The 25,617-nt window shown below is 58.0% G+C and overlaps 5 protein-coding genes across 8 annotated transcripts; 3 read left to right on the top strand and 2 right to left on the bottom strand.

Annotated features, from left to right (window-relative positions):
* Positions 1-448: 448 nt before the first annotated feature.
* CD14 (CD14 molecule) lies at positions 449-3,269 on the bottom strand. Of its 3 annotated transcripts, none has more exons than XM_065690383.1 (2): positions 2,884-3,269; positions 449-2,079 (listed from the first exon to the last, which is right to left on the bottom strand). In XM_065690383.1, exon 2 carries the CDS (start codon positions 2,067-2,069, stop codon positions 723-725), a length of 1,347 nt encoding a protein of 448 aa, XP_065546455.1. In that variant the 5' UTR covers positions 2,070-2,079; positions 2,884-3,269; the 3' UTR covers positions 449-722. The 3 variants fall into 3 exon arrangements, with proteins under 3 accessions (XP_065546455.1, XP_065546454.1, XP_065546456.1); XM_065690382.1 differs by having other exon boundaries at positions 2,995-3,269; XM_065690384.1 differs by lacking the exon at positions 2,884-3,269 and adding an exon at positions 2,573-2,862.
* A 2,159-nt stretch (positions 3,270-5,428) lies between these two features.
* On the top strand, positions 5,429-11,805 carry TMCO6 (transmembrane and coiled-coil domains 6). Of its 2 annotated transcripts, XM_065690321.1 has the most exons (13): positions 5,429-5,536; positions 6,189-6,313; positions 6,548-6,657; positions 6,800-6,983; positions 7,943-8,047; positions 8,248-8,333; positions 8,867-8,983; positions 9,598-9,709; positions 9,804-9,978; positions 10,100-10,194; positions 10,362-10,529; positions 11,254-11,424; positions 11,567-11,805. In XM_065690321.1, the coding sequence occupies exons 1-12, from the start codon at positions 5,452-5,454 to the stop codon at positions 11,416-11,418; spliced, it is 1,527 nt and encodes a 508-aa protein (XP_065546393.1). In that variant the 5' UTR covers positions 5,429-5,451; the 3' UTR covers positions 11,419-11,424; positions 11,567-11,805. The 2 variants fall into 2 exon arrangements, with proteins under 2 accessions (XP_065546393.1, XP_065546392.1); XM_065690320.1 differs by having other exon boundaries at positions 11,254-11,805.
* NDUFA2 (NADH:ubiquinone oxidoreductase subunit A2) lies at positions 11,724-13,400 on the bottom strand. Its single transcript, XM_065690322.1, has 3 exons — positions 13,259-13,400; positions 13,042-13,148; positions 11,724-11,922 (listed from the first exon to the last, which is right to left on the bottom strand). The coding sequence occupies exons 1-3, from the start codon at positions 13,357-13,359 to the stop codon at positions 11,831-11,833; spliced, it is 300 nt and encodes a 99-aa protein (XP_065546394.1). The 5' UTR covers positions 13,360-13,400; the 3' UTR covers positions 11,724-11,830.
* Positions 13,401-13,404: 4 nt separating this feature from the next.
* IK (IK cytokine) lies at positions 13,405-21,760 on the top strand. The gene is made up of 20 exons (XM_065690319.1): positions 13,405-13,513; positions 14,080-14,146; positions 14,363-14,455; positions 14,905-14,964; positions 15,510-15,677; positions 15,761-15,875; positions 16,098-16,168; positions 16,276-16,322; positions 16,562-16,725; positions 16,829-16,937; positions 17,379-17,418; positions 17,825-18,038; positions 18,390-18,408; positions 18,900-18,980; positions 19,225-19,303; positions 19,827-19,884; positions 20,082-20,170; positions 20,456-20,564; positions 21,205-21,239; positions 21,498-21,760. Exons 1-20 carry the CDS (start codon positions 13,411-13,413, stop codon positions 21,523-21,525), a joined length of 1,749 nt encoding a protein of 582 aa, XP_065546391.1. The 5' UTR covers positions 13,405-13,410; the 3' UTR covers positions 21,526-21,760.
* Positions 21,761-22,284: 524 nt separating this feature from the next.
* On the top strand, positions 22,285-25,516 carry WDR55 (WD repeat domain 55). The gene is made up of 8 exons (XM_065690823.1): positions 22,285-22,300; positions 22,668-22,890; positions 22,979-23,079; positions 23,156-23,243; positions 23,376-23,555; positions 23,973-24,072; positions 24,516-24,685; positions 24,768-25,516. The coding sequence occupies exons 1-8, from the start codon at positions 22,285-22,287 to the stop codon at positions 25,081-25,083; spliced, it is 1,194 nt and encodes a 397-aa protein (XP_065546895.1). The 3' UTR covers positions 25,084-25,516.
* The last annotated feature ends 101 nt before the right edge of the window (positions 25,517-25,617 follow it).

Raw genomic sequence — 25,617 nt, 5'->3', positions numbered from 1 at the left:
TGTGTTCTGGCTTTAAGTTCAAGACTAATGCTGATAACAGACCCATGTTTTAGTTGTTGCTCAGCAGCACTCACCCTGATCAAGGACTGTTCTGTCTCTCATGCTCTGCCAGTGAGGAGGGGCACAAGAAGCCGGGAGGAAGTAGAGACAGGACCCCTGACCCAAACCAGCCAAACTGGGATTCCATCCCACAGCATGGCATGCCCAGTGGGATAAAACTGCAACATAAACTATAAACGGGGGCTTATATGTGTTTATACATATTTCTATATGGAATATAAACTGGGGGAGCTGCCCTGAAGGGGCTAGTGGGGAGGGGGTTATTCCTTCCTCTCTTTTCCTATTATTATTAGTAGTATCATCATCACTGTAGCTTACTAGCTAGTACCCTTGATATTATTAAGGGTACCAGCTATGGCTAGCATTATTGTTGTTACTGTCATTACTGTTGTTGTTCCTGTTTTATTATTATTCTATTTTACTTTTATTTCAATTATCAGACTGTTCTTACCTCAACCCGCAGGTTTTATGCCTGATTTCCAGTTCTCCCTCCCATCCCACAGGCAGGGGGTAAGTGGCTGTGTGGTGTTTAGTTGCTGGCTGGGCTTAAACCACGACAACCAGGGACACTGAGAGCCCTTTACCAGCACCTGGGAGTTCTATGAATCTTCCCACAGAGCTCCTGTCCTTGCAGCCCCCATGGGGATGGTCACAGGTCCCCTTCACACTCTGGGGCAGGATCGGATGAGCCCAGGTCTGGATCTGACCAAGGAGACAGCTCCAGCCGCTAAGATCAGGACCAGGACGATGCAGATGGGGACAACCACAGCAGCGCTGTTACACTGCAGCACCGAGACCGGCACGTCCTCCACCAGCCTGCCCCGGTAGTGAGGGGGAGCGTGGCACATGTAGTGCTGGGGCCAGCCCTGCCCCAGCTGCCCCACGGCTGCCAGTGCCTGCAGCCCCCCCGCCTCGGAGCACGAGCACATGTAGGGGTTGTCGGCTGCGGCCACATCCCGCAGGTTCTTCATCTCATCCCACGGCAGCTCCGTGATGGAGTTGTTGTCCAGGTGCAGGGTGTCCAACAAGGGGTAATTCCTGATGGAGGGCGCAGCCTCCAGCATGTTTTGGCTCAGGAAGAGCTTCTTCAAGGAGCTGAGGGAGATGTCTACAGTGTGGAGGTGGTTGCAGCTCATGTCCAGCACTTCCAGGCTGGGGGGCAGAGGTGTGAGGACCTCTTCCAAGCCAGCGTCAGACAAGTTAAAGCTGCGGAGGGACAACGGCCACCGGCAGGAGGAGGAAGAGGCTGCCGTGAGCTTGTTCTGGCTGAGGTCGAGATGCTGGAGCTCCCGCAGCAGCTGCATGCCCTCACACACGCTGTGGTAGGATGTCAGGTTGTTGCGCTGCAGACTCAGCACCCGGAGCTGAGGGAAAGCCCCGCTGCAGAAAGCGGGCATCAGACTCTCATCCCCAAGGCTGTTCTGTGCCATGTCCAGGGAACGCAGGGCTGTGAAGAGCCTCCCGATGGTGCAGGGCAGGCCGGTGAGGCGGGAGGTGGTGATGGACAGCTCCTGCAGAGCCCCGAGGAAGCTGCTCAGGCTGGAGAAGTCCTGCTCGCGGCCCGTCAGTGCGGCGGAGCTCACGTTGTGGAAGCGCAGGGACAATATGGGCAAGTCCTGGCCTGCCATTCTGTCCCAGTTGCCTCTGCCCTCAAAAACACAGCTGTCAAACACCAGCTCCTGGACGTGGGTGTAGGAGAAGAACCTCAGCACTTGGGCGAGGAGTATCTCGGGCACCAGGAGATCACCAAAGATGATCTTCCTGAATACCAGGGAGCCCAGCATCTCAATGGTAGAGGGGTCCGGGTCACTGATGGTGAAGGCTACGTATCTCTCCAGGTCTCCCCCCCGAAACTCCACGACAGAGGCTGGGAGGCACTGGATGATGCTGTCGGCGCTTTCCTGGGACAGGTTGTAGCACACACAGTGCTCCTGAGTGCGGTTGAAGAAGCACCTGCATTCTGCCTCCAACAGCCCCAGCCCTAGGAGGAAGAGAACAGCCACGCTCATGTTGAATGACCTAGAAACAAGGAGAGAGCAGCGGTGAGAGGCAGCTGAGAGGACCACTGAGATGCAGCCAACATGGGCAGAGGACCATGGAGAGCCACCCCTGAGGGACACAGCGCTGCCCTCATCCCTCCTGCCCAGCTGAGTGTCCTTCATATGGATCCAGCACACTCATCAGGGCAAAGCTCTGTCACCAGCAAAACTGGGAGGGAGTTGATGGCACCGGTCTCCCGCAACCCAAAAGCAGGGTTTCAGCTCTGTGCTTTCCTGCCTGGGCTGCCCCGCTGCGGAGTCCTGCTCCTGAGAGACCAGGAAATCCCACGGATCAGGAGAAACTAAAACCAGGAGTTAAGGACAGGGAAGCCAGAAATGTCGGTCTGACCACATGATGGGAGAGCCACAGCTCTGTTTGCTTCTCTGAGTTTGTGCTCTGTAATCTGAAGCAGGAAATTGCAACAGAGGCTTCATATTTTCCTTTTTCTCACCCAAGTGACTTGATTCATTACCAGTTTCCAAGGGGAAAGCAGAAAATCACATCTGAGGGTCCGGCGCATCCCTGTCAGCACCAGGCTTGGCTTTGCTGTGCAGCCGACAGGAGAGTTTTAACAGATTGCAGGGAAGTAGCAAGCAAGGATTAAAGTCTGCTAAGAACTCGCTGACTCAGCTCCATCCAGGCACCCAGGCGGGGTGGCGGCGACGAGGCTTCAGGGGTCTCCAACCTCCTGCTTTGAGCAAGTCTGTGCCAGCGCTTGCCTCGGTCGGCTCTTTCTGGCCATATCCCAGATCCCTCCCAAGGCAAGAACAAACGGAGCCCTACCTCCCTGTGCCGTCGGGGGGCTGCACCACGCTGCTGGGGAGAAGCTGTGTGTGTTGTCCCCCTCACGGGGGTCACAGCGTGCAGCGGGGGTGGGTTTGTGCAGTGACTCACCGCGCACACTGGAACGCTTCCCTGCCCCACAGCTGCTTCCTCCCGCTGCTGCCAAACCCAGGGCTTAGGTGCCAAAGGCTTCGCAATGCTCAGCTCCCTCCTGCCCCCGGTCCCGCAGCTGGGTGAGACGTTGGTGCCCGCAGGTGTCTTGCAGATGCCTTCGCGCTCGCTCAGCCGCTCCTGCTGTGATCGCAGCGCGCAGTGGGGTGGGGGGCACCCCGGGGCAAGCTCCTGGCTGCTGCCCTGCTCCTGCTGCAGAGCTTCCTGAGCAGGACGGGCTGTGCCCGGGGAGCCACGTGCTGTGCAGCAACCGCCCAACTTCGTTTCCCTGCAGCAAAGCTTGTGGCTGCCCATGGCTGCGGGCATGTTTGGTCTGGGTGCCAGTGCTCTTTCCTAGGAAGGATGAGGGAGGAGAGCATGGTCAAAGTTCCCTAAATGCACTCCCAGGACCATCCCAAACACATCTTTGCTTCCAGATGCTCTGGGCTTGCTGTGCCTCAGAGCCCAATACTGAGCACCATGCAGGAGGCAATGAAGAATAATAGAATGGTTTGGGTTGGAAGGGACCTTAAAGCTCATCCAGTTTCAACCCCTGCCATGGGCAGGGACACCTTCCACTGGAGCAGCTTGCTCCAAGCCCCTGTGTCCAACCTGGCCTTGAGCACTGCCAGGGATGGGGCAGCCACAGCTTCTCTGGGCACCCTGTGCCAGCGCCTCAGCACCCTCACAGGGAAGAGCTTCTGCCTGAGAGCTCATCTCAATCTCCCCTATGGCAGGTTAAAGCCATTCCCCTTCGCCTGTCCCTACAGGCCCTTGTCCCAAGCCCCTCTCCAGGTTTCCTGCAGCCCCTTTAGGCACTGGAGCTGCTCTCAGGTCTCCCCTTCAGGAGCCTTCTCTTCTCCAGGCTGACCCAGCCCAGCTCTCTCAGCCTGGCTCCAGAGCAGAGCTGCTCCAGCCCTCGCAGCATCTCCATGGACTCGCTCCAACAGCTCCACGTCCCTCTTGTGCTGCTGCCCCAGAGCTGGATCAGGACTGCAGGGGGGTTCTCCCCAGAGCCCAGCAGAGGGGCAGGATCCCCTCCCTGAGCTGCTGCTCACGCTCTGGGGGTGCAGCCCAGCACACGGGGGGTTCTGGGCTCAAGCGCACACTGAAGCCCGGCCATGGGGAGTTTCTTGTTGACCAGCACCCCCAGCAGGGTACGGGAATACCACACCCAGCATCCAAACATCCCCAGACGCCTGTGTCCTGTGTGGGATGGGGATGGGACAACTTCCCTCGGGCTGTGTGCACAGCCCAGTGCTGCGAAGGGCACTTCTTCACCAAGGTCGGCTTCAGCAGGTTGGCCGATGAAGTCGCATCACTTGCCCTGTGCTCCTTTGGCAGCTGGTGGCTGTGCCTACACCAAAGTGTCGGCGTTCTGCGTCAGTGAGCACAGGCCACCGAGCACTTGGAAAGGTCTGTCAGGGATTTCTTCACCAGGGATTCCTCTGCCTGTGCTGGCCTTCAGAAAGGGTTTCCAAAAGGCAATGAAACTGCATGGCTAGAAGATGCATTTGCAGGCATTCCAGAGCTGCTGTCGGTGCGACAAGGCTGGGGCACAGCTGCCTGTCCCACTGCACTGCTGCTGGGATGGGTGAAGGGAAGGCAGGTCTGGGTGCACTGTGGAAAAGCCACAGCAGTTTCAGTTCTTTGGGTAAGGGTGGCATCTCCAGCCCTGGTCCCTTTTAATTGCTCATTCCTGGGCACCAGCTGCCAAAATTCCCCCAAATGCCTTTTTGGGTAAAACTGAGCACTCTTCCCTCCTTGGTGGTCAAACAGACAAACCTGTGGGTTCAGAGCCATCCTTTGGGTGCTGACTTCTTCTTCTTGTAACCGCTGTGGAAGATCCCAGCACGCTAAGAACCATTGTCTGACGTTTCTGGTTAAGTGTCTGTGCTTCTTTTGGGTTGGAGAAGCACGCAACCCAGCCCTGTGGGGGAGAAACCCTGCCTGAGCATGGCAGCTGCACGGCTTCAGAGAATCCCAGCCTGGTTTGGGTTGGAAGGGACCTTAAAGCTCACCCAGCTCCAACCCCTGCCCCGGGCAGGGACCCCTTCCACTGGAGCAGCTTGCTCCAAGCCCCTGTGTCCAGCCTGGCCTTGAGCACTGCCAGGGATGGGGCAGCCACAGCTTCTCTGGGCACCCTGTGCCAGCGCCTCAGCACCCTCACAGGGAAGAGCTCCTGCCCAGGAGCTCATCGAATTCCAGCCCCGCAGCGGCGCTGCCGAGCTCCCCCTGGCGGCCGCAGCGGGCGATGCCGGGGGGCCCAGCAGCGCCTCGGGAAGGGCCGGTCCCGGCGCTCGGGGTAGGCGGGAGGGGGGCGCCCGGGACCGGCACTGGCGGCCCCGCCCCAGTCCGGTTCCTCCTCCTCCTCCTCCTCCTCCTCCTCCTCCTCCTCCTCCTCCTCCCGCCGCCGCCATGTGGGGCCGGCGGCCGCGCGGGCCCGGGTGCTGCATCCGTGTTGCGGAGGAGCTGCGGGCGCGGCGGCGGGAGCAGGAGGCAGGTCCGGAAGGGGCCGGGGCCCGCCCGTGTGCGGGCGGCAGCGCGGAGGGACGGGGGCGGCTCCCGGGGTGGCGGGGCCGGGCGGGAGCCCCGGTGGGCCGCAGCGCTGCCCCGCGGCGGGACCCGCACCCGGCCCTGGCCGCGCACCCCGCGGTGCACAGGGGGCGGTGGCTGCGGGTCCCTGCCCCTCGGGGAAGCGTTTTTAGCGTTTTTAGCGTTTTACAGCCTCTTTTCTTTATAAACCCGCGTGTTTGTGACCTGGATTCCCCATTTCCTCCTGCGGGTTGGGTTTTTTGAAGCCTGCCTGTGTGAAACCACCCTGCTCCTCACACCTCTGGTGCTTTTGTGCCATTTAGAATCATAGAATTCCAGATTCGTTTGTGTTGGGAGGGACCCTAAAGCTCATCCAGTCCCAGCCCCCTGCCGTGGGCAGGGACACCTTCCCCTGGAGCAGGCTGCTCCAAGCCCCGTCCAGCCTGGCTCACCCAGCCCTGGCTGTGCAGGGTCTGAGTGCAGCCCCTGTCTCACATCCCGCCCCGGCGCACTCAGGAGGCGCTGGCAGCGTCTCCCTGTTAACAGGAATGAGGCTCTTTGCTGGCATGGGCAAGCGCCTTGACCCAGGCCGGTGGTGACAGGGACCGTTTCAATCACAGCGCTCAGGAAAGCCCGGCGGCAGGAGCAGCTGGTCAGCAAGCGGCTGCTGCGGGAGGACACTGCAGCAGAGGAGGGGGCACAGGACGGAGCAGGGATTGAGCCGGACCCTCTCTCGGAGAATGAGGTGAGGAACGTGGTGTTGGGGGTTCCTGGGGTCTTCCCAGCCTCCAGGCACACAGAGGAGCCCGGGTGGCCGTGGGCTGGGGAGTGTTTTCTGAGTCAGTGCCACAGTGAGATACAGTGAGGTTCTTTGTGACCATCTCTTTTTGCCCTGGGTTTCTTTGCCCCCAGGATGAATGGGATGAAATCGTAACCCTGTCACTGCTGTTCACCCATCCGTCTTTCCATTCTTGGACAGGTCCTCGAGCTGCTCAGGAGCGTGCAAAAGGGTTCTGAGGACAGGAAAAGATCTCTCGGCCGCCTCTGCTGGGCTCTGCGGAACAAGGAGACTCAGCAGAAGTTTGTCAGGTCAGCCCAGGTCTTGGCCCTGCATGGCTGTTATCTTGGGCATGTCCAGAGCGGCCCTTTGTCCCAGTCCCTGTGTGCGTGAGCTGGTGTGTGGCTGAGGGTGGGAGGCCAGGAGGTGATGGCACCTCTTGTGTTCCACCAGGCTGGACGGCAGCATCCGGACGCTCATCGGGCTCTTCACCAGCAGCCTGGCTGACGTGCAAATGCAGGCAGGCCGCTGTCTCCACGAGCTGTCCCACTCCAGTGACCCTGCTGTGGCTGAGGCATGTCTGCCAGTGACCTCCTACCTCCTCACCTACCTCTCTGGACACAGCATTGAATTCACGGTAAGATCCGTGTTTGCCTGGGCGCTGGCTCCTGATAACCCTTTGATAGCAGTTGGGTGTTGGCCTCTCTTGGCCAGCCTTAGCCTAAGGTGGCTCACAGCGGAGTGCTGGCAGGAAGGGGCCCCTGGAAGTCTCTGCTCCAGCCTTCCCCTTGTCCCCAGTGCTAGCCCAGCATCTGGCCAAGTCTTGAACATACGGAGATCCCCTTTCACTGTGCCCTGTTCCAACCCCAAGAGGAGTTTGGTTTCATTGTGTTCCAGGTAGCTGCAGGCTGCTCCTAAATGTTCTCAGGTCTTATCCAGGCCAGGCAAATCCTCCTGCCACAGCCCAGGAGCCAGTGTTTTGCCCCATTTGCAATGACTCTTCTCCAGCTCCAAGCTCCATTTGGGGACTGCGATGTGGCAGTTGGGCTCCATCCTTAGATGTGAGTTCTGGCCCCTGGGCCTGGACAGGAGGTACCCTGGTGTCTCTGTCTGGGTAAAGCAGAAATACCAGATGAAAGTCAGCTGAGTGTTTGAAAAGAGGTTGGAAAAGTGAAAGGAATGAGCAGCTGCAGGCTGGGTCATGAGCTGCCTTGGCAGGGTACCTGCGTGCAAGAACCAGGAATTTGGGTCAGAGGAGCAGAGTGCCTGCGGCTCCAAGCGGTGCAGTTTGACCTGGGCAAAGGCATAGCTCTGTATTGCCAGCTGCTGAGCAGTGCACCCTGTGTTGCACACTGTGCTCTTCTGAGAGGCAGACAGGGTAGGAGCTAAGGAACAAGCTGGTGAGCAACCCCAAGGTGATAAGCACATTTTAACGTAGCACAGGGACAATCTTTCCAGGGAAATACTGTGGAATTAGAAGGGTCTCGGGGAAATCATAGAATCGTATCACAGAATGGTTTGGTCTGGAAGGGACCTTAAAACTCATCCAGTTCCAAACCCCTGCCATGGGTGACCTGCTCTCTTGGTGTGTTTCAGGAGCTGTGTTTGTACACGCTGGGGAATCTGGTAGTAGAAAGCGAAGCTGTGAGGAAGCGGCTTCTGCCTCAGGGCATCATTCCAGTGCTGGTGTCCTGCATCCAGGTGGGTGAAACAGCTCAGCTACACTTCCCCTGCCCTGCCCCAGAATGGCCCTCTTCTCATGGTCTTTAGGTGTTGGCTGTAGGTACTAAGCTGTGCCTCTCGGCTGCTCTCTTTGGTGTTCCAAAGAGGTATCTTGCTCTCAGCTGCTGGAATCCCCCGGCTCTGTCATGTGGGATTAGCTTTGCTCTCTCTGATTGCAGTCCCCACATGAGGCTGTGCTGGAAGGTCTGGGCTACGTCCTCTCGCAGCTCCTCCAAGCCAAAGAAGCCCCCACAGAGATCATTCCGTGAGTCCCAGCCTCATAACCCTACATCAGGATGGGCCCTGGGGCTCAGTGTGGTATTTGCGTGCCAGGGACAACAACTCCTTTCCCATTGCAGTGATATTAATTGTTCAGAGCAGAACCTTAGCAGAACGATGGAGGTTTCGTTGCAGATCGGGGTGTGGGGCTTGACTCTTCTCCCTCAGCCTCATCTGAGCAGACAGCTCTGGTATTTCAGTAAAGGACAGTGTGGAGCAGGGCAGGCTCGCAGGGCAATGCTGGCTGTATTCCTCCTGCAAAGGACAAGACCAGCTTGACAGCCCCCAGTGCCAAAAGTGTGACCCCAGCCACGGTGCCTTGAGAGCCCCCAGGCCCTGCCATGACCAGGGAGAGCTTGAGCTGGGCCTCAGTGGTGTCTGAGGCTGCAGCCCTTTGGCAGGAGTCTCTTCCAGGTCTGTCCGTGGAGCATGTGGCCAGGGCTGGTGCCTGCCTGTCAGGTGTCTGTTGTGTTTGTGCTCTGGCCTGTGCCTCCATTAACTCTGTTGTTCTGACCCCAGCCTGGTTCTGGCCTCTGCTCTCCCCCAGCACATGCTTCGACTGGTTTGCTCGGGCCTCAAGGCTGGGATAGGAGCAGCCGTGGAGTTTGCATGGTGTCTGCACTACATCATTTGTAGGTAAAGTGCTTTTCTCTCCTCAGTTTGCCTTCCCTGGGGGCAGCCAGAGAGGCTCAAAGGCTCAGGGTCCTGTGAGGGGACCTGAATTGCCTCCCCTTGCCTCTTTCTCTTGAGAAAACAACTTCCCTGCCATCCTGGCCATTCCCATTCCATCTGATCATGGAGTTCCTTTACAAGGTCTTAACAGGTGATAAACCTGAGGAGGCTGTTCCCAGTCCTCTGAACCCCTGCAAATCATCTCCCCATGGCTGGACTTGTCTCCCCTACTCCCTAAATCCTCATGCTCTGGGACTTGCCCAGTGTCACCTGGCCAGGCTGGCTGCTCTCTGCCTTGGTGTGGCTGCTCCATTGCCATCTCTTTCAGCAGCCCCAGCAAAAAGGAACGTGTGGATACTCAAAAGGATTGGAGCTGTTTCCAGACCCACACAGATAACTCCAGTGGCTCTGTTTGCCATGGGCTTTTAAACTGAGTCACAGGCTGCTGCTCATACGAGAAAGAAGCCCTGTGGTGGTTCAGGAGAATGCTCTGAGTTCCCAGGCCCTGTTCTTGTGCAGGGCTGCAGCAGTTTTCCCTCTGAGCACCACGGGCACCCATGTTGCCTCTTCCTTTGCAGCCAAACGGCAAACACAGCTCTGCTATCACTAGGGGCTTTGCCTGCCCTCACTTCAGTCTTGCTCGACCTGGCTTCTGAACCCCCTCCCGATGCTGCTGAGGGCCTGGAGCTGGTAAGACAAGGGCAGGGCACTGAGCACTGGCTGTTCTCAGCAGCACTGTAGGGATATGGTTGTGTAAAGGGCTCTTGTGTTCCCACTGTCACAGCTCGTGTGCCCGGTGCTGCGGTGTCTCAGCAACCTGCTCGCAGAGGACACAGGCTGTGAAGTGCAGGTGCAGGATGAGCGCCTGCTCATCGCCATCTTCCTCATCCTCCAGAGCTTCCTCCAGCGGCACCCCTTCATCGCCCAGGAGTGTCTCTGGCTGCTGAACAACCTCACAGGTGAGCGTTCCACAGAGCCAGAGCTGATGCCAGGCCCTACCTCGACTGCTGGCAGCCTTGTCTGCAGAGACCTCCTCAGAACCTCAGGTTTACTGACATGTTCCTCCTCTGCCCACACCAGCACATGAGCCCTTCTTCTGCTCTGCTCTGCTCTCCATGGACCTGCTCCCAGCCCTGCTGCAGCTCCTGCCCTGTTCCGAGATGGCCACCGTGTTGGTAAGACCTCACCGTGTGCCCCAGGTCTGGAGGGAAGCACTGGACTTTCAGGAGCTTTCAAAAGCTGCGGCTGTGCCATCCCTGGCAGTGTTCAAGGCCAGGTTGGACGGGGCTTGGAGCAAGTTGCACATTCACTGCTCATTCCCTGTCATGGTTTCTCCACCCAGGTCCTGACAGTTGTGTGCAATATAGCAGCGAAGGGACCAGTGTTCTGCCAGCGGCTGCACCAGCAGCCAGCCCTGCCCCTGCTGCTGCCCACCCTCACCCTGCCCGACCCCGAGGCTGTGGGGCAGTGCTTGGAGCTGCTGCACCTCCTCTTCCTGCACTGCCCAGAGGTAAGAGCCCAGAATCAAGCCCGAGATGGGGATGATGATGATGATTTAAATGCATTCTGTCATTGCCCCACTACCCCCCACTCCTCAGCACTCAAACACATGCCTGAAGTGGGGTACTTGCATGAGGCAGAGGATGGAAGTGCTTACACCCTTCTGTGCCTCTCGGAAGTTCTTTCATTGACAAAGGGGGCCTACAAGAAAGCTGGAGAGGGGCTTTGGGCAAGGGCCTGTAGGGACATGGCTTTAAACTGACAGAGGGGAGATTTAGATCTCTTTACTATAAGGGTGCTGAGGCGCTGGCACAGGGTGCCCAGAGAAGCTGTGGCTGCCCCATCCCTGGCAGTGTTCCAAGGCCAGGCTGGACAGGGCTTGAAGCAAGCTGCTCTAGTGGAAGGTGTCCCTGCCTGTGGTAAGGGGGTGGAACAGGATGAGCTTTAAGGTCCCTTCCACCCCAGTCTGTGAGTCTGCCAACTGTTTTTTGGGGCAAGTTGTTTGTACAGTTTGAGGTTATTATGAGGGGGATTCTTTTGATTCAGTTGTGGTTACTTTAAGCTCTGTGCATGCCCAGCCAGCAATCACCATGACTGGTTCACCTGGCTTGGGACTTCAGTGTCCGGGAGTTCCTTCAACCCCATTCCCAGTGGTGGCTCTGGGCAGACAGGATCATCTGCTGCAGCCACTCAAGTGGCACACTGCCAGCTATCACCCCTCTCCTCTCTCACAGGCTGCTGCTGACTTCATCAGACAAGGCGGGCACCAGGCCCTTGAGCAGCAGCAGAGCACCCCAGAGCTCCAGGAGCGGGCACGAGCACTGTTGGACATGGTGGGACAGCCCCTGGGCAGTCCGCCTTCTCCCAGACCACCTTCCTTCCCTCCCCCTGTGCTCTGAGGAGGGGTAGGTCCATGTTCACTCCATGCCCTGCTTTCCCAAAGGCTGGTCAGAGGTCTAACCCCCAGCAGTAAGCACCACTGCTGGCTGCACAGGGATGCTGGTCCTTGGCAAGATAAGGCTGTTTCCATCCTTGTCACCATCTCAGAGCTACCAGGAGAATGCCTTGTGCCTTCCATGGGCTTGGTGCAAGGGCAGAGCTGGGCTGGAACCCAGAGCAGGCTCCTGATGCAGAGAGGTGATGGATAAACCCTACTGGATCCCTCCAGTGTCTCCTTTTGGCTTTAAAACCCAACATATGAAGCTCAGGGTAAGCACATTGCTTTTATGTGATTGATAAGTTAAAAGATACATGTTTTACGTTAAAGATCATCAGTCAAGTCTTCAGCACGTGTGTGTTTACTGCCTGTCTTCACCCCGTGCTCTTCACAATGGTCTCCAGGGCCTTGGCCACTTCATCTGCACTCAGGTTGTTCAGAGGCACACTCCTTTCCCTGCCAAACTCTGCAGGAAAGACAGAGGGTGAGGGGGGAGAGTCAGTGCTTTGGTTCTTCTCTGCTGCAAGGGCAACAGAAAGCCCTGCTCTAGTTTCCCAAGTGTCACAGCCCAGGTGCCCATCACTGCCCTTCACACCAGCCTCTGCCCCACGTGTGAGATACTGCTTCTACCTTCTCTGTATTCCCAGCCTGTCCCCTAGGGAGAAGCCAGTGCAGCCCAACGTGGTTTTTGTTAACTCCTGCTGCACAGCAGCTGGGCAGAGGCCAGCACCACATCCCAAAGCAACCTGGTGGCTTCTGGCCTGCTCACACAGAGATGCTCACCAATGCTTCAGTAGAATAGTGCTGAAACCCCAGTTCCTACTGCAGCACCCTGCCTGCGGGTGTGTGCTCCTCCAAGTCACATCTAGACAGGAAACAGGCACACTGCACCAAGAGGCTCTATGGTCCTGTGTGCTCACACTGGGAAACTTGCTAAAGAGTCATTGCATCTCTTTGAAAGAAAGTTTCTAACTTACTTTTTTCCACCCCAAGTGGCATTAAGAAAGAAACAAAGCCTTTAGAGGAGCTTTTCTGTTCCTTCCTTGGCCTTTCCCAACATTTGTGAAAACACAGGAACAAGCAACCTTTCAGTATCTGAAGGGGGCTACAAGGATGCTGGAGAGGGACTCCTCATCAGGGACTGTAGTGATAGGACAAGGGGTAATGAGTTCAAACTTAAACAGGGGAAGTTTAGATTGGATATAAGGAAGAAATTCTTTACTGTAAGGGTGCTGAGGCACTGGAATGGGTTGCCCAGGGAGGTTGTGAGTGCTCCATCCCTGGCGGTGCTCAAGGCCAGGCTGGACAGAGCCTTGGGTGACCTGGTTTAGTGTGAGGTGTCCCTGCCCATGGCAGGGGGTTGGAACTGGAGGAGCTTTAAGGTCCCTTCCAACCCAAACCAATCTATGATTTCACTGCGTAAGGGTCCTGCAGGGGCAGGAGATCACAGCCACGAGTTGCAAGGCACCTCCAGAGCCGTAGATCCCTTTCCTGCCCCACACGAGGTCCCTGCACCTCCTCCGAGCTTGCCCCTCGCAGTGTCCTTCGCTATGGCCGCACAGGCCCGGGCCGTGTTTCCACTCACCGAAGCGCGCCCAGAGCCGCGGCTGCACCCCGGAGCACTCGCGGATCAGGATGGGGAAGTCGGGGTTCGCCTTCTTCAGGGTCACGTAGTGCTGCTCGATGAAGTCTCTGCGGAGGGAGTGAAGAGGAACCCGGGTCCCGGGGCTGCTCACGCCCCAGCGCCCGGCCCACCCGTGCAGCGGCGGCTCCAGCCCGGGCTCTGCCCGCCCCCCGCTCACCTGACGCCGCGGCTGCCCGCGGAGCGCTGGCAGAGGTGGAAGCGCAGCTCCCGCAGGCCGCGGCCCAGCCCGCTCCCGATGCCCCTCACGGCCGCCGCCATCTTCCCTGCGCTCCCCACCACAACATGGGGGCGTGGCCTCGGCGCCGGCCAATGGCAGCGCCCGCCGCGGGGTTGCTGGGAAGGGGAGCGGCGGTGTCGAGGGCCCGCAGCGGGCAGAGGGGATCGGATCGGGGCGCGATGCCGGAGCGCGACAGTGAGCGGGGACCGGGCACCGCGCACCGGACACCGGGCACCGGGCACCGCGCACCGCGGAGCTCCGGGGCGCCTGGCTGGGGGGGAGGAGGGGCAGCGGCGCTCCTGGAGTGCGGAGCGGCTCGGGGTGGGGCGGTGTAGGCCGGCCCGGGGCTTGGGGAACGGCGGACCCCGTTCGTAGGCCTAGTGAGAGGAGCAGCGCTGCTGGGGAACGGGAGCGGTGGCAGCGCAGGAGCTGGAGGGAGCGGAGCTCCCGGGGGTGTTTGGGGAAGTGCTCAAGGCCAGGTTGGACACAGGGGCTTGGAGCAAGCTGCTCCAGTGGAAGGGGTCCCTGCCCGTGGCAGGGGGGTGGAACTGGATGAGCTTTAAGGTCTCTTCCGACCCAAACCAGTACCCGTGTGCCCTGGTGAGGCCACCCCAGCGTGTCGGTGGCCTGGGCTTGGCAGATCACTGCCGGGGGGTGAATGGTGCTTCCTTCCCTGTTCCCGAGCAGGGATCGGGCTGGGAGGGCTGGAGGGGGTGCAGCCGTCAGGCAGACTGAGTGCTCCGTTTCCTCCTGTTCTCCAGATGAACCGTTCTCCAACCCCCTGGCCCCTGATGGCCACGATGTGGACGACTCGCACTCCTTCCACCAGTGAGTCCAGCACTGGGGCACTGGGGTGGGACTTGACCGGGGCTGTGGGGCCTGAGCCTGACTGCCTGGTCTAGAGGCTGGAGTGATTGCTGCAGTGCAGCCTTTGGGCTCCCTCCGTGGGACCCGTGTCCGACCCGATCACAAACTCTCTGCCTCCTTGGAGGCTGTCAGAACTCACTGGGGGATGATGGTTTCGGTGTCCTCTGTTCCTTGCAGGTCCAAGCTGACCAATGAAGACTTCAGAAAGCTGCTCATGACCCCGCGGGCTGCGCCTACATCTGCGCCACCGTCCAAATCTCGCCACCATGAGTGAGTACGACTCTGGTTCACAGGACAAAGCTTTTCCTTGGGCTCCATCTCAGCCTGTCTCTCTTCACCCTGTGCCCTGCTGTGAATTATCTAAAGGGACTTTCGCTGATGAATCTGAGGAACAGATCTCACCTTCCTCAGTGCTTGGATCCATGCAAGCTGTACATGTGTGAAGTGGAGAAACAGGAGGGTCAGGACTGCTGTAAATAACAGAGGAGTCTTATATAGCTGTGAAGATGCTTTATGCAGGAGGCAGATTTAGGTTTTGTTTGGTGAAAATCAGTGTTTTTCTTTCCTCTCCCTGCTGACAGAGTGGAATTAGGGAGGCTTGCGACTGGATTGTTCCCATCTTTGAGCATCTCGGTGCTCTGCTGTGTCCTAGGGACTGCTGTGTAGCTGCATGGGTTTGGCTCTGCAGACTGTATCTGTGCTCTCTCACCCTTTTCCAGGATGCCCCGGGAGTACAACGAAGATGAGGACCCTGCTGCTCGCAGGAGGAAGAAGAAAAGGTAAATGGGGAAAGCAGTTCATCAGGGCTTGTCTTTATACATCACGTCCCTCCCATGGGAGCAGCTTCTGAGCTCGGGCTACCAAAGAGGACCCTGAATAGCCTGGGTTATTTGGGGTTTGGAGCCAGGCAGAGTGAAAATCGCTCGGACTCAGTGTCTGCCTGTGGGAGCAGATGTGGGATGCTGCAGCAGGGTGGGGATGGAACTTTGTATCTGGAAGAAGCACAAGAGGCTCTGCAGGTGTCTGGTAGGGCAGTGGCAGGACATCTGCACTGGTGACAGTGGTTTTGGGACACATCTGTACAGCTGGACTGCTTTAACCCCTTCCCTTTGGAAGGGAAGACTGTGTTCCTCTTCAGTTAGTACAGCAGTTTCATCTTGTCTGATGTCTTCCAGGTGTGTTGTGTCTCATGGTGCTTTAGGAAGGTTTTGGGGGAAGGGCTTGAGAGTAGGACAAGCATGTGTGGGGCCTCGGGGGTTGTTACCTGATGGGTGCATCGAAAGTGTGAGCGTGTCTCTGACCCTGAGCTCTTTGTCCAACCCAGCTATTATGCCAAGCTGCGCCAGCAGGAGATTGAGCGCGAGAGGGAGCTGGCTGAGAAGTACAGGGATCGAGCCAAGGAGAGGAGGGATGGTGTGAACAAGGACTACGAGGAGACAGAGCTGATCAGCACAACTGCCAACTACAGGGCTGTGGGCCCGACGGCAGAGGCGTACGTGAGCTTGTGGCATTTTCTTGTCTTGCTGTTGCTCCAGTGGGTCTGGTCTTGTAACCGGCTCTATTTGTGTCACGCAGGGATAAATCTGCTGCGGAGAAGAGAAGACAGTTGATCCAGGAGTCCAAGTTCTTGGGTGGTGACATGGAGCACACCCACTTGGTGAAGGGTCTGGACTTCGCGCTCTTGCAGAAGGTGAGCACAGAGACCACCATGCTGCTGCTCTGCCCTGCCCGCTCCCATGGGCAGAGGGTAGTAGCTGCCACTTACAGAGGCTTCCATCTTGTCAGTGTGGATTTCTCTTTCTGAGAAGGATCTCTGAAGGGTTGGGGAGCGGTGGAAGGGTTGGGCTTACTGGTTCTGATGGGCAGCAGAGGCATGGATTGGTCTCTAATATGTGGATTTATATGTGGCCAGGTACGGGCTGAGATTGCCAGCAAGGAGAAGGAAGAGGAGGAAATGATGGAGAAGCCCCAGAAAGAAACTAAGTGAGTGGTTGAGGATTTGAACTCCTGAGTGGAGCTGCCTCCTGGAGAGGAGGATGCAGAGGAGATGTGCTTAGCATAATGCTTGTTTCTTTTCTGCTTCTGTTCAGGAAAGATGAAGATCCTGAGAATAAAATTGAGTTCAAGACCCGGCTGGGTAAGACTGGGTGGATGTGGCTGTTTCGCACCTTGTGCTGTGTGAATGTGGGAGAAATCCTGGGGGATGAATGAAAACCTTTAGTCACTGGAGGGGGAAAGCTTGAGGTGTAGATGTCCTGAATTTGAGGGCTGGAGGAAACATGTCTCTTAGGAGATGATTCTCATATTTCTGATAAACTAAATATGCATCACTATGGGCTTGTCCATTGCTCTCTCACACCTTTCCCTCTTGCTCAGGTCGCAACATCTACCGCATTCTGTTCAAGAACAAGGCCTATGAGCGGAATGAGCTGTTCCTGCCTGGCAGGATGGCTTATGTGGTCGATCTGGATGATGAGTATGCAGACACCGATATCCCCACAACGCTGATCCGCAGCAAGGCTGACTGCCCCACCATGGAGGTACCCAGCTAGCATCCCGGGTCTAAATTGGCCTGAGCAGGTCTTGCCAGGAGGGGTTCCCTCTCAAGGGAGTCAGATGCATCCTTGGGGATTTCTCTTCCAGGCACAGACCACGCTGACCACCAATGACATTGTCATCAGCAAACTGACGCAGATCCTCTCCTATCTCAGGCAAGGGACCCGTAATAAGAAGCTCAAGAAGAAAGACAAAGGTAGGAGCTGAGGGGAACCAAGTAGCAGGACTTAATGCTTGAAGCATATCCCAAGACAATGAAGTGTGCTTTGGTTTGCTGCCTTCTTCTGTGCCATGAGGTGATGGACTCAGAGGACAGAGATTTCCTAAGGCTCCCCAAGCACTTCAAATGTCCTGAAGGCAGGCTGCTCTGTGGCAGCTGGGACATTCTAGCTGTGAGGGTGTCTTGTGCTGCTCTGCTCTTCCTGGTTAAGACCCAGACACTTAGGGAAGTGTCCTCTGCTTTGAGGAAGGACCAAATGGTTTCCTGAAGGGATCAGATATGCTGTGGTAACTGAAGAGGAAGTCAGGACACCCTCCAGGCCTGCCACTCTTGGGGCTTGGTAACCAGACTGGGGACAGGGAAGCAGTACAGGTGGCAGAGTGGATGATGTCTCTCATTGCTGTTGTGTCCTTGCAGGGAAGCTGGATGAGAAGAAGCCCCCTGAAGCTGATATGAAGTAAGTGCCTCCTGTCCCAGGCTGTGGAGTCATAGCTCTCTGCCTTAAGGAATGTCTTTCTGGCCTACAACATCTGGAGATGGCTGGGTTTAGTGTCTGTAGAGCGAGCTGCTTCTTCAGACCTGCGGTTGGTAGGACAAGGCTGGAGGCAAGCTCCGTTTAATGGTTTCCGGCTTGAGACAGGCAAGGGCTCTCTGTTGTCCTGGACCACAAGAAGCCGGTGCAGGCAGCAGAAGAGAGCAGAAACAGAGTGATACCTGTGACAGATGCAGAAACCAGTCCTAGTGGATGTCCTTAGCTCTTGGTGTTGGTGCTCCAGCTCCATTATTAGGCTCCAGTTCAAAGGGAGGTGATTGTGGCTTCCTGTCTTGCAGCAGACATAATGGACGCTCTTTTCCACTTCTAGCATCTTTGAAGACATTGGGGATTATGTGCCCTCCACTGCAAAGATGCCCCGGGAGAAGGACCGGGAGAGGTACCGCGAGAGAGAGCGTGACAGGGACCGGGAGCGGGACAGGGATCGAGAAAGGGACAGGGACCGGGAGCGTGAGCGGGACCGGGAGCGGGAGGAGGAAAAGAAGAGGCACAGCTACTTTGAGAAGCCCAAGGCTGATGATGAGGTGAGCTGCTTGGCAAGCCTGGACTGTCCCACCTGAACGCTGTGCTCTGGACAGTGCAGCCGTGGGGTTGGTAGGGTCACTGGTGGCTTTGAGTGCCTCTGGTTGTGCTCCCACATGTGCCAGTGTTCAGCTCTTGCTGAGCTCTGTCTGTCCAGTCAGGGGATGATGGGTGGCTGGGTGCTTGTCCTCTCCTTCAGTAAGGCAGGACCAGCACAAGCGTGGAGCTTTCATGGTTCAGCTCTGTGTGCTTGCCACATAGACTCTTAAAGCAGAGATCCCAAGTCACGCAATGCTGCCTCTTGCTTGCTTTCACTGCCCCGGGTGACATGTATCTCTCCCTTTTCTTTGCAGCCTACAGACATCGACAAAGGTGAGTCAAGTGGTGTGGGTGTTTGAATGAGGCTGGATGTTTGAGTGAGGCCATCTGGGGTTGCGGGTTTCTGCTTGGCTCCCTGGGCTGCCTGAGCCCCCTGTTCTCCCAGAGCTGGCTGTGGTGTAGGGAATTGTCTGCAGTGAGGGTTTTGGGGTGAAGAGTCTTGTGCCTGCAGGGTGCTGCATGACACCCTGGGTTGAGAGCCTGTGCAGAAACTTCCCTGGCAGCAGACCAGCTCAAACAGCCCTCTTCTGGCTGTAAGCTGAGGAGGATTTGGGGTGTCCTTGGACCAGCCCATGCCTGTCTGTACTCCAACTGGCCTGCTGCTCCTCACTGTTCTCCTGGCTTCTCTACCTCCTATACAGCCTGTCCTGCCTGTTACCCCATCCCAAAGAGTTCGTTGTGCATAAGTGGGCTCTGCCCAGCCCCATGTGTGTTGTGGTGAGCTGTTCCTCCCCAGAACTCAGCCTACTCCTCTCTCTGCCCAGGACCCGGCTCAGCCAAGGAGCTCATCAAGTCCATCAACGAGAAGTTTGCTGGAGCCACTGGCTGGGAAGGAGCAGAGACATATCCTTTACTGTCTGCCAGCCTGGCCTTGCCTGAGCATGGCTGCGTGGCTGTTCTTCCTCTTAGGGAGGGCTCTTCTTCCTGTAGCAGAGAAATGCCACCCAAACCTTACTGCTCATGTGCCAAATACAAGCTCTGCAGCCTCCGGTTTGGTTCTGTTGGGGCAGGACATGGCTGTTGGGCTGTCTGTGCTCAGCCTGTAGCTGTAAGGCTTCATGGTGGTGCTTTCCTTGACTGTTGTCACATTGAAGAAGCCAGAAGACAAGAAGCAGCTGGGGGACTTCTTTGGCATGTCCAACAGCTATGCCGAGTGCTACCCTGCCACGTAAGGGAGCAGCAGGAGGCTGTGGGTTGGGAGGACGGGATGCTGAGGGGCTGCTGTTCTCTGGCAGCAAGAACTTCAACATCAGCCCCTCTGCGTGTTGGGAGGAGGAGGTCTGGCTTTGTATAGGGTTGCAACCTACTGTTAAAATGATCCTCGTGTCATTAGTTCTGGCAGAAGTGGGTTTTTCTTAGCTGGTCTCTGCTATAAGTGGCTGCCTGGAGTTGGCTGCCAGGGGGAGGCTGAGGTGGCTGGGGGTCTGTTGGATTCCCTGGTCACTCACATGCTCTTTGAGCTCTGGCCACAAAGAGGAACAGCTTTCAGCCTGCAGCGTCACCTTAGGAGCATTTGCAGTCTTGGATGCCCTGTGGTCCAGCTCACCTGGAGGGCTTGCAGCTGAGGAACTTAGCTCTGGTCCAGGAACTGAGTGTGTTCAGTCGGAGGCCATGACAGACCTGGCTTCAAGGTTCTCATCCGTGTCCCATGGACCCACTCCAAGCCCTTTGCTTGCTTTGCTTTTTTATAGAATGGATGATATGGCTGTGGACAGTGATGAAGAGGTGGACTACAGCAAAATGGATCAGGTATGTTGGGACCAGGCAGTGAACTAAGCATCCATGCAGTATCCCACTGGAGAGAAGCAGCCATGTGTGGAGGGGCTGAATGGCCTGGGGCTGGATGTTGGGTGTGTTTGGGGTTTGCTGATTTGCTGCATGCCTGGATGGATCTGTTGTCCCAGTTTGCAGCTCAAGAGTTGCTCTGAGTCGTTCTTTCTCTGCAGGGTAACAAGAAAGGACCCCTGGGCCGCTGGGACTTCGACACCCAGGAGGAGTACAGCGAATACATGAACAACAAAGAGGCTCTGCCCAAGTGAGTGCAGCCCTTGGGAAGGGCTGAGCAAGGATTCTGGCTGGGGGGTGGCTGTGGTGGCCAAACCTGGGTCCTGGGGGAGCTGAAACACAAGAAGGGGGTTCCCTAGGGAGGAGCTGTGGAGCCTGTGGCCTGGTGGCTTCTTTGCTCTTATGATCACTCTTGAGGCCTCCTGCCCAAGTGGCTGCTTTTAGGGGTCCAAGCCAGTGCTGGGGTACAGGCTGATGGCTGGGGCAGGCTGTGGATCCCCTGCAGATGCTGAGCTCTCTCTTGTTACTTCCCCAGGGCAGCATTCCAGTATGGGATCAAGATGTCTGAGGGACGCAAGACCCGTCGCTTTAAGGAGACAAATGACAAGGCAGAGCTGGACCGGCAGTGGAAGAAGATCAGTGCGGTGGGTGCCTGATGCTGGGCTGTCATTGTGTCAGACCATGAGTTCCCACCTCATCTGCCCTCACTGCCCTGGTCATAGCTCCTCAGCCCCTGTCCTGGTGTGTGTGTGTGCGTGCATGCAGCAGGGCTGGCTCTCTAGAAGCTGGATTTGCTCCTTGCAAGAGCATTGAGCAAATACTTGGGGCTCCAGGACTGCAGAGGCATCTGGAGCTGCATTTGGAGCAGTCCCAGCTGGGGGCTTTTTGCTTTGGGCTCTACAGTAGATGAACATGTCCAAAACTGGCAGCTCGGAGCCATCCAAAGGGGCTTGGAGGGGACAAGTCATGTTTAGTGGCTCCACTTCCTAACCAGCAATGCTGGCGGCTGTGCTGGCAGTGCCAGCTGGCCATGAGCACGCTAACAGTGCAGGATGGGCACGAGGAAGGTGAGAACAAAGGGTCTTTGGTGGCCAAAATGGAGCAAAGGGGGAACAGGCCCAGATTCTCCAGACTTTGGGGATCTTGCAGACAGTTCCAGCTCACCTGTTTGCTCCGGCCTGGCTACAGCTCTCCTTGAGTGTATTTTGCACCTTTCAACCCCTCTGCTCTGGCTGTGGGCAGCCAGAAACCTGAGGGTAAATGGGCTTTGTGCTTTCTCTGCAGATCATCGAGAAGAGGAAGAAGCTGGAGGCTGATGGGTAAGTTGTAAAGTCGTCTCTGCTGTTGGCTCAGGGCAGTGCTGGGGCCTGACTGGCTCCTGACACCTCACCCAGGGACTGGGGGGAGCAGAGACTGCCCCAGTGGCTCTCAACAGTGGGGCTGGAAGGAAAGTGGAGAACATTCAGTCCCTTCAGTGTGCTTCTGCTCTGCTCAGCTTAACAGGACCTGGGCAGGGGAGTGTGATGGATTCTCTGCCCTGCATCCTCACCACCATCCTCCCCCTCTGTCTCTTCCAGGGTTGAGGTGAAACGTCCCAAGTACTGATGTCTCTAGTATCTTCTCCTCCAGCTCCTGGCACCCAAGCCTGCTGGGTGACCCTGAGCTTCTTGGTGTGCTGTCCTTGTCCCCCATACCCTCTACTTTCTGCTCTGGGCTGGGCAGCACGTGTCCCCCCAGCCTTGGGCTTTGGGGTGAGCGGAGGCTCTTCCCTCCAGTGTCTGCAGCAGCCCCGTGTTGTGTAAATGTTGTTTGTAGATGTAATAAAACTACATTAACTTTGTGTGAGCAGTTGTTTGTGGGGCAGAGAGGCAGTGCCTGGGCTCCCTTATTGCATCCACCCAGCCCTGTTGGCTCTCATGGCCTGAGCTCTAGGTCAGCATTTTGGGGAGATCCCTGGATAAAATCAGCACATAAACTGCTTTGTGGGAGCAAATTCCAGATAAGGAACCTCTCTGTAAGCGTATGGAGGAGAAATGGAACCCTTGCATGAGGTGGAGCAAGAGGAATGGCCCAAAGCAGAGGATTTGTATCGCTTCCACTATACAAGCTGTGTGCTGATGGGCTGCGTGTAGCACAGGAGCGATGATCGCTCTGATCAGCGGCAGGGTGGGTGTGATGGGGTGAGCACTATGCAAAGCAGGGCCAGCAGGGATTGTGGAGAGGATAGGGACACTGCTGGTGGCCCCTGGCTGTGCTGGGGCCCTGGGCAGGATCTCGGTGTGCCCCACCAGCCCCAGGCCTTGAGCGGGGCTGAAGTAACACCGGTCTCTCTTCTTGTTCCCTGGGATGCGGAAGGAGGCGGCCATGGTGCTCTTCTGTGGTGCCCCAAGAAGAGAAGGCTCCGGAAAGACCTTAAAGCAGCTCCCAGTGCCTAAAGGGGCTACAAGAAACCTGGAGAGGGGCTTTGGACAAGGGCCTGTAGGGACAGGCCAAGGGGAATGGCTTTAACCTGCCCGAGGGGAGACTGAGATGAGCTCTTAGGCAGAAGCTCTTCCCTGTGAGGGTGCTGAGGCGCTGGCACAGGGTGCCCAGAGAAGCTGTGGCTGCCCCATCCCTGGCAGTGCTCAAGCAGGTCCACGAGAGGGCGCCCTGCGGCGGTGGGTAGGCGGTCTCATGCAAATGAAGGGGCGTGGCTATACCGAGTCCCGCCCACGCCGGGCCGCCATGGCGGCACGGGCAGAGGTGAGCACGCGTGGGGCTGCGCGGCCCCGGCGGTCCCGGCCCCGGCCCCGGCCCCGGCCCCACGGCCCCGCTCTGTACCCCCCAGGACAGCGCGGAGCCGGCGGGGAGGGAGCCGCGGCTGCGGGACACCCCCGAGGACATCTGCTTCGAGGCGACCGCCAACGCCATCGCCCTGCACCCGGCCCGGCCGCTGCTGGCGGCGGGGGACGTGGACGGCGATGTCTACCTGTGAGTGAGTGGGGCCGTGGCGGTGCTCGGGGGCTCCCGTGTGCGGGAACCGCCGGGCAGCGGCCGCTGAGCCCGGCCCGCTCCGCAGGTACGCGTACTCCTGCACCGAGGGGGAGAACCGGCAGCTCTGGTCCTCGGGGCATCACCTCAAGTCGTGCCGGGACGTGGCCTTCTCGCAGGACGGGCAGAGTGAGTGCAGGGAACACAGGGTGGCAGCGGGGTGCGGGGGGGCGCCGGGGCTGCAGGTGCTGATGTAGCTCCCCAGAGCTTTTCACCGTGTCCAAGGACAAGTCAATCCACATCCTGACGGTGGAGGAGGGACGGCTGGAAACGCGCTTCCCCAAGGCACACAGGTAGGACCTGGCAGGGGTGCGCCAGGCAGCGGTGTCCCCTTCCATCCTCTGCCAGGGCCGGGCAGGCGGAGGCTGGAGCATCATCAGCGGTGTGCGTGTGACTGTGCTGACATGGGGCCGGGGTCCCTGCAGCTCGGCCCTCAACTGCGTGCTGCCCATCGATACCAACGTCTTTGCCACGGGCGATGACAACGGGGCGCTGAAGGTGTGGGACCTGCGTAAGGGGGATGCGATCCTGGAGGCCCGAGAGCAGGAGGAGTACATCAGCGCCATGGCTGTGGATGGTAACGGGAAGCTCCTGCTGACTGCCAGGTACCCGCAGCTCTGCGGGCTCCCACATACCCACACAGCTCATAGACTGACAGCCTGGTTTGGGTTGGAAGGGACCTTGAGGTTCATCCAGTTCCAACCCCCTGCAGAGGGGGAGAATCCCCCCCCAAGCTGCTGTTCACGCTCTGGAGATGCAGCCCAGCACAGGGGGGCTGTGTGGGTCTGAGCTCAAGCACACGCTGAAGCCGGGTCATGGGGAGCTTCTTCTCACCCAGCAACCCCAAGTCCTTCTCAGGGCTGCTCTCAGTCCTATTTCTGCCCAGCCTGTATCTGTGCTTAGGACTGCCCCAGCCCACTTAGGATTGCACTTGGCTGTCCCTTAGGTGCTTCCCTTAGGGCTGGGGGAAGCGCCTTGCACCATGTACCATGCTCACAACATGCTGCTTCCGTCTCCTGCAGTGGCGATGGCACCCTGGGTGTCTTCAACGTGAAGAGGCGTCGCTTTGAGCTACTGTCGGAGCCGCAGAATGGGGACCTCACCTCTGTGGTGCTGCTGAAGGTTGGTGCTGGGCCCTGCCATGAAGCAGGATTATACGTTCACAACTGGTTTGTGTTGAAGGGACCTTAAAGCTCATCCAGCTCCAACCCCTGCCACGGGCAGGGACCCCTTCCACTGGAGCAGCTTGCTCCAAGCCCCTGTGTCCAACCTGGCCTTGAGCACTGCCAGGGACGGGGCAGCCACAGCTTCTCTGGGCACCCTGTGCCAGCGCCTCAGCACCCTCACAGGGAAGAGCTTCTGCCTAAGAGCTCAGCTCAGTCTCCCCTCTGGCAGGTTAAAGCCATTCCCCTTGGCCTGTCCCTGCAGGCCCTTGTCCAAAGCCCCTCTCCAGATTTCTTGTAGGCCCCCTTGGCTACTGAAGGCTGTAAGGCCTCCTGCAGTTCACCCTTCATGCCCTGGCTTTCTTGTCCTGCCTCTGCTTTACCATCATCCATCTTCCCTAGAGGGGGAAGAAAGTGGCCTGTGGCTCCAGTGAAGGCACCATTTACCTCTTCAACTGGGACGGGTTTGGGGCCGCCAGCGACCGCTTCGCTTTGAGGGCCGAGTCCATTGACTGCATGGTCCCCATCACGGACAGCATCGTGTGCGTGGGGTCCCTGGACGGAGTGATCAGGTCAGGGGTGGGTGTGGGACGAGATCAGCCCTGCCCGGTCACAGCCTGAGGCTGGCATGCCCACAGCTCCCTCCATCCACAGGGCAGTGAACGTCCTGCCCAGCCGCGTGCTGGGCTGCGTGGGGCAGCACCTCGGGGAGCCCATCGAGCAGCTGGCGCTGGCACCGGGCGGGCAGCTCCTGGCCAGCTGTGCCCATGACCAGAAGGTGAAGTTCTGGGACGTGTCGGCGCTGGCGGGGCTGGTGGTGGACGATTACCGCAAGAAGAAGAAGAAGGGGGGGCCCCTGCGGGCGCTCAGCTCAAAGGCGGTGGGCAGCGGCGAGGACTTCTTTGCCGACCTGTGGGATGAGGCCGAGCCAGAGGCAGCACCGGGGAGCGACAGCGACGGTGGGGACTGAGGGGATGGGAGCGCAGGGTTGTAACCGAGGGTCCTTGGGATGGGGGGGATGTGGCTGCGGTCCCTGGTGGAAGGGTTCAGGAGTTCATGAGGGAGGATCCCTGGTGGATGGAAGGGCTGGGTCTGAGATGGGGCAGGGGACATGGATGGGGAGCCAGCCCTGGCAGGGGAGTGTGGTGTGGGTGTAGGAAATTCGGGGTTTGTTGGTTTATTTGGGGGTCCTGGGATGGGGGGAAGGGCACAGCATTGCTCAAGGGGCTGGAGGGTGTGCGGTCCTGGGGTACCTTGGCAAATGGGTCCACTGTTCACCCGAGGCCCTGCCTGGCCCTGCTGTGCCTGCAGTGCTGTCCAAGCGGGTGTGTGTTAATTACCTTTTGTTAATTAATTTATAGATCAGCTCTATTGCAAATAAACCCAGTGCCTTTCAGTTCCTAGCACCTTGTGCTGATGTTTTGGCTCACCCCAACTTCCCTGGTATCCCTGGTACATCCAGGACCTGCCTGTGGGGCACTGGGGATAGCGATGGGGATGACAG

The sequence above is a fragment of the Lathamus discolor genome, chromosome 10 (assembly GCF_037157495.1).
Source record: "Lathamus discolor isolate bLatDis1 chromosome 10, bLatDis1.hap1, whole genome shotgun sequence".
Taxonomy (NCBI): domain Eukaryota; kingdom Metazoa; phylum Chordata; class Aves; order Psittaciformes; family Psittacidae; genus Lathamus; species Lathamus discolor.
This window is presented reverse-complemented; position numbering and strand designations above follow the sequence as displayed.

Excerpts from the sequence above, each read along its gene's own strand:
- CD14 (XM_065690383.1), bottom strand. The coding sequence starts at position 2,069 with ATGAGCGTGGCTGTTCTCTTCCTCCTAGGGCTGGGGCTGTTGGAGGCA.
- TMCO6 (XM_065690321.1), top strand. The coding sequence starts at position 5,452 with ATGTGGGGCCGGCGGCCGCGCGGGCCCGGGTGCTGCATCCGTGTTGCG. Across the intron at positions 6,658-6,799 it reads ACTCAGCAGAAGTTTGTCAG|GCTGGACGGCAGCATCCGGA; the intron begins GTCAGCCCAGGT and ends GTGTTCCACCAG. Across the intron at positions 9,710-9,803 it reads CTGCTGAGGGCCTGGAGCTG|CTCGTGTGCCCGGTGCTGCG; the intron begins GTAAGACAAGGG and ends CCACTGTCACAG.
- NDUFA2 (XM_065690322.1), bottom strand. The coding sequence starts at position 13,359 with ATGGCGGCGGCCGTGAGGGGCATCGGGAGCGGGCTGGGCCGCGGCCTG. Across the intron at positions 13,149-13,258 it reads GCGGGCAGCCGCGGCGTCAG|AGACTTCATCGAGCAGCACT; the intron begins GTGAGCGGGGGG and ends CTCCCTCCGCAG. Across the intron at positions 11,923-13,041 it reads GCGGCTCTGGGCGCGCTTCG|AGTTTGGCAGGGAAAGGAGT; the intron begins GTGAGTGGAAAC and ends TCTTTCCTGCAG.
- IK (XM_065690319.1), top strand. The coding sequence starts at position 13,411 with ATGGCAGCGCCCGCCGCGGGGTTGCTGGGAAGGGGAGCGGCGGTGTCG. Across the intron at positions 16,726-16,828 it reads CTGACTGCCCCACCATGGAG|GCACAGACCACGCTGACCAC; the intron begins GTACCCAGCTAG and ends TTTCTCTTCCAG. Across the intron at positions 16,938-17,378 it reads GCTCAAGAAGAAAGACAAAG|GGAAGCTGGATGAGAAGAAG; the intron begins GTAGGAGCTGAG and ends GTGTCCTTGCAG.
- WDR55 (XM_065690823.1), top strand. Across the intron at positions 23,556-23,972 it reads AAGCTCCTGCTGACTGCCAG|TGGCGATGGCACCCTGGGTG; the intron begins GTACCCGCAGCT and ends CGTCTCCTGCAG. Across the intron at positions 24,073-24,515 it reads CCTCTGTGGTGCTGCTGAAG|AGGGGGAAGAAAGTGGCCTG; the intron begins GTTGGTGCTGGG and ends CATCTTCCCTAG.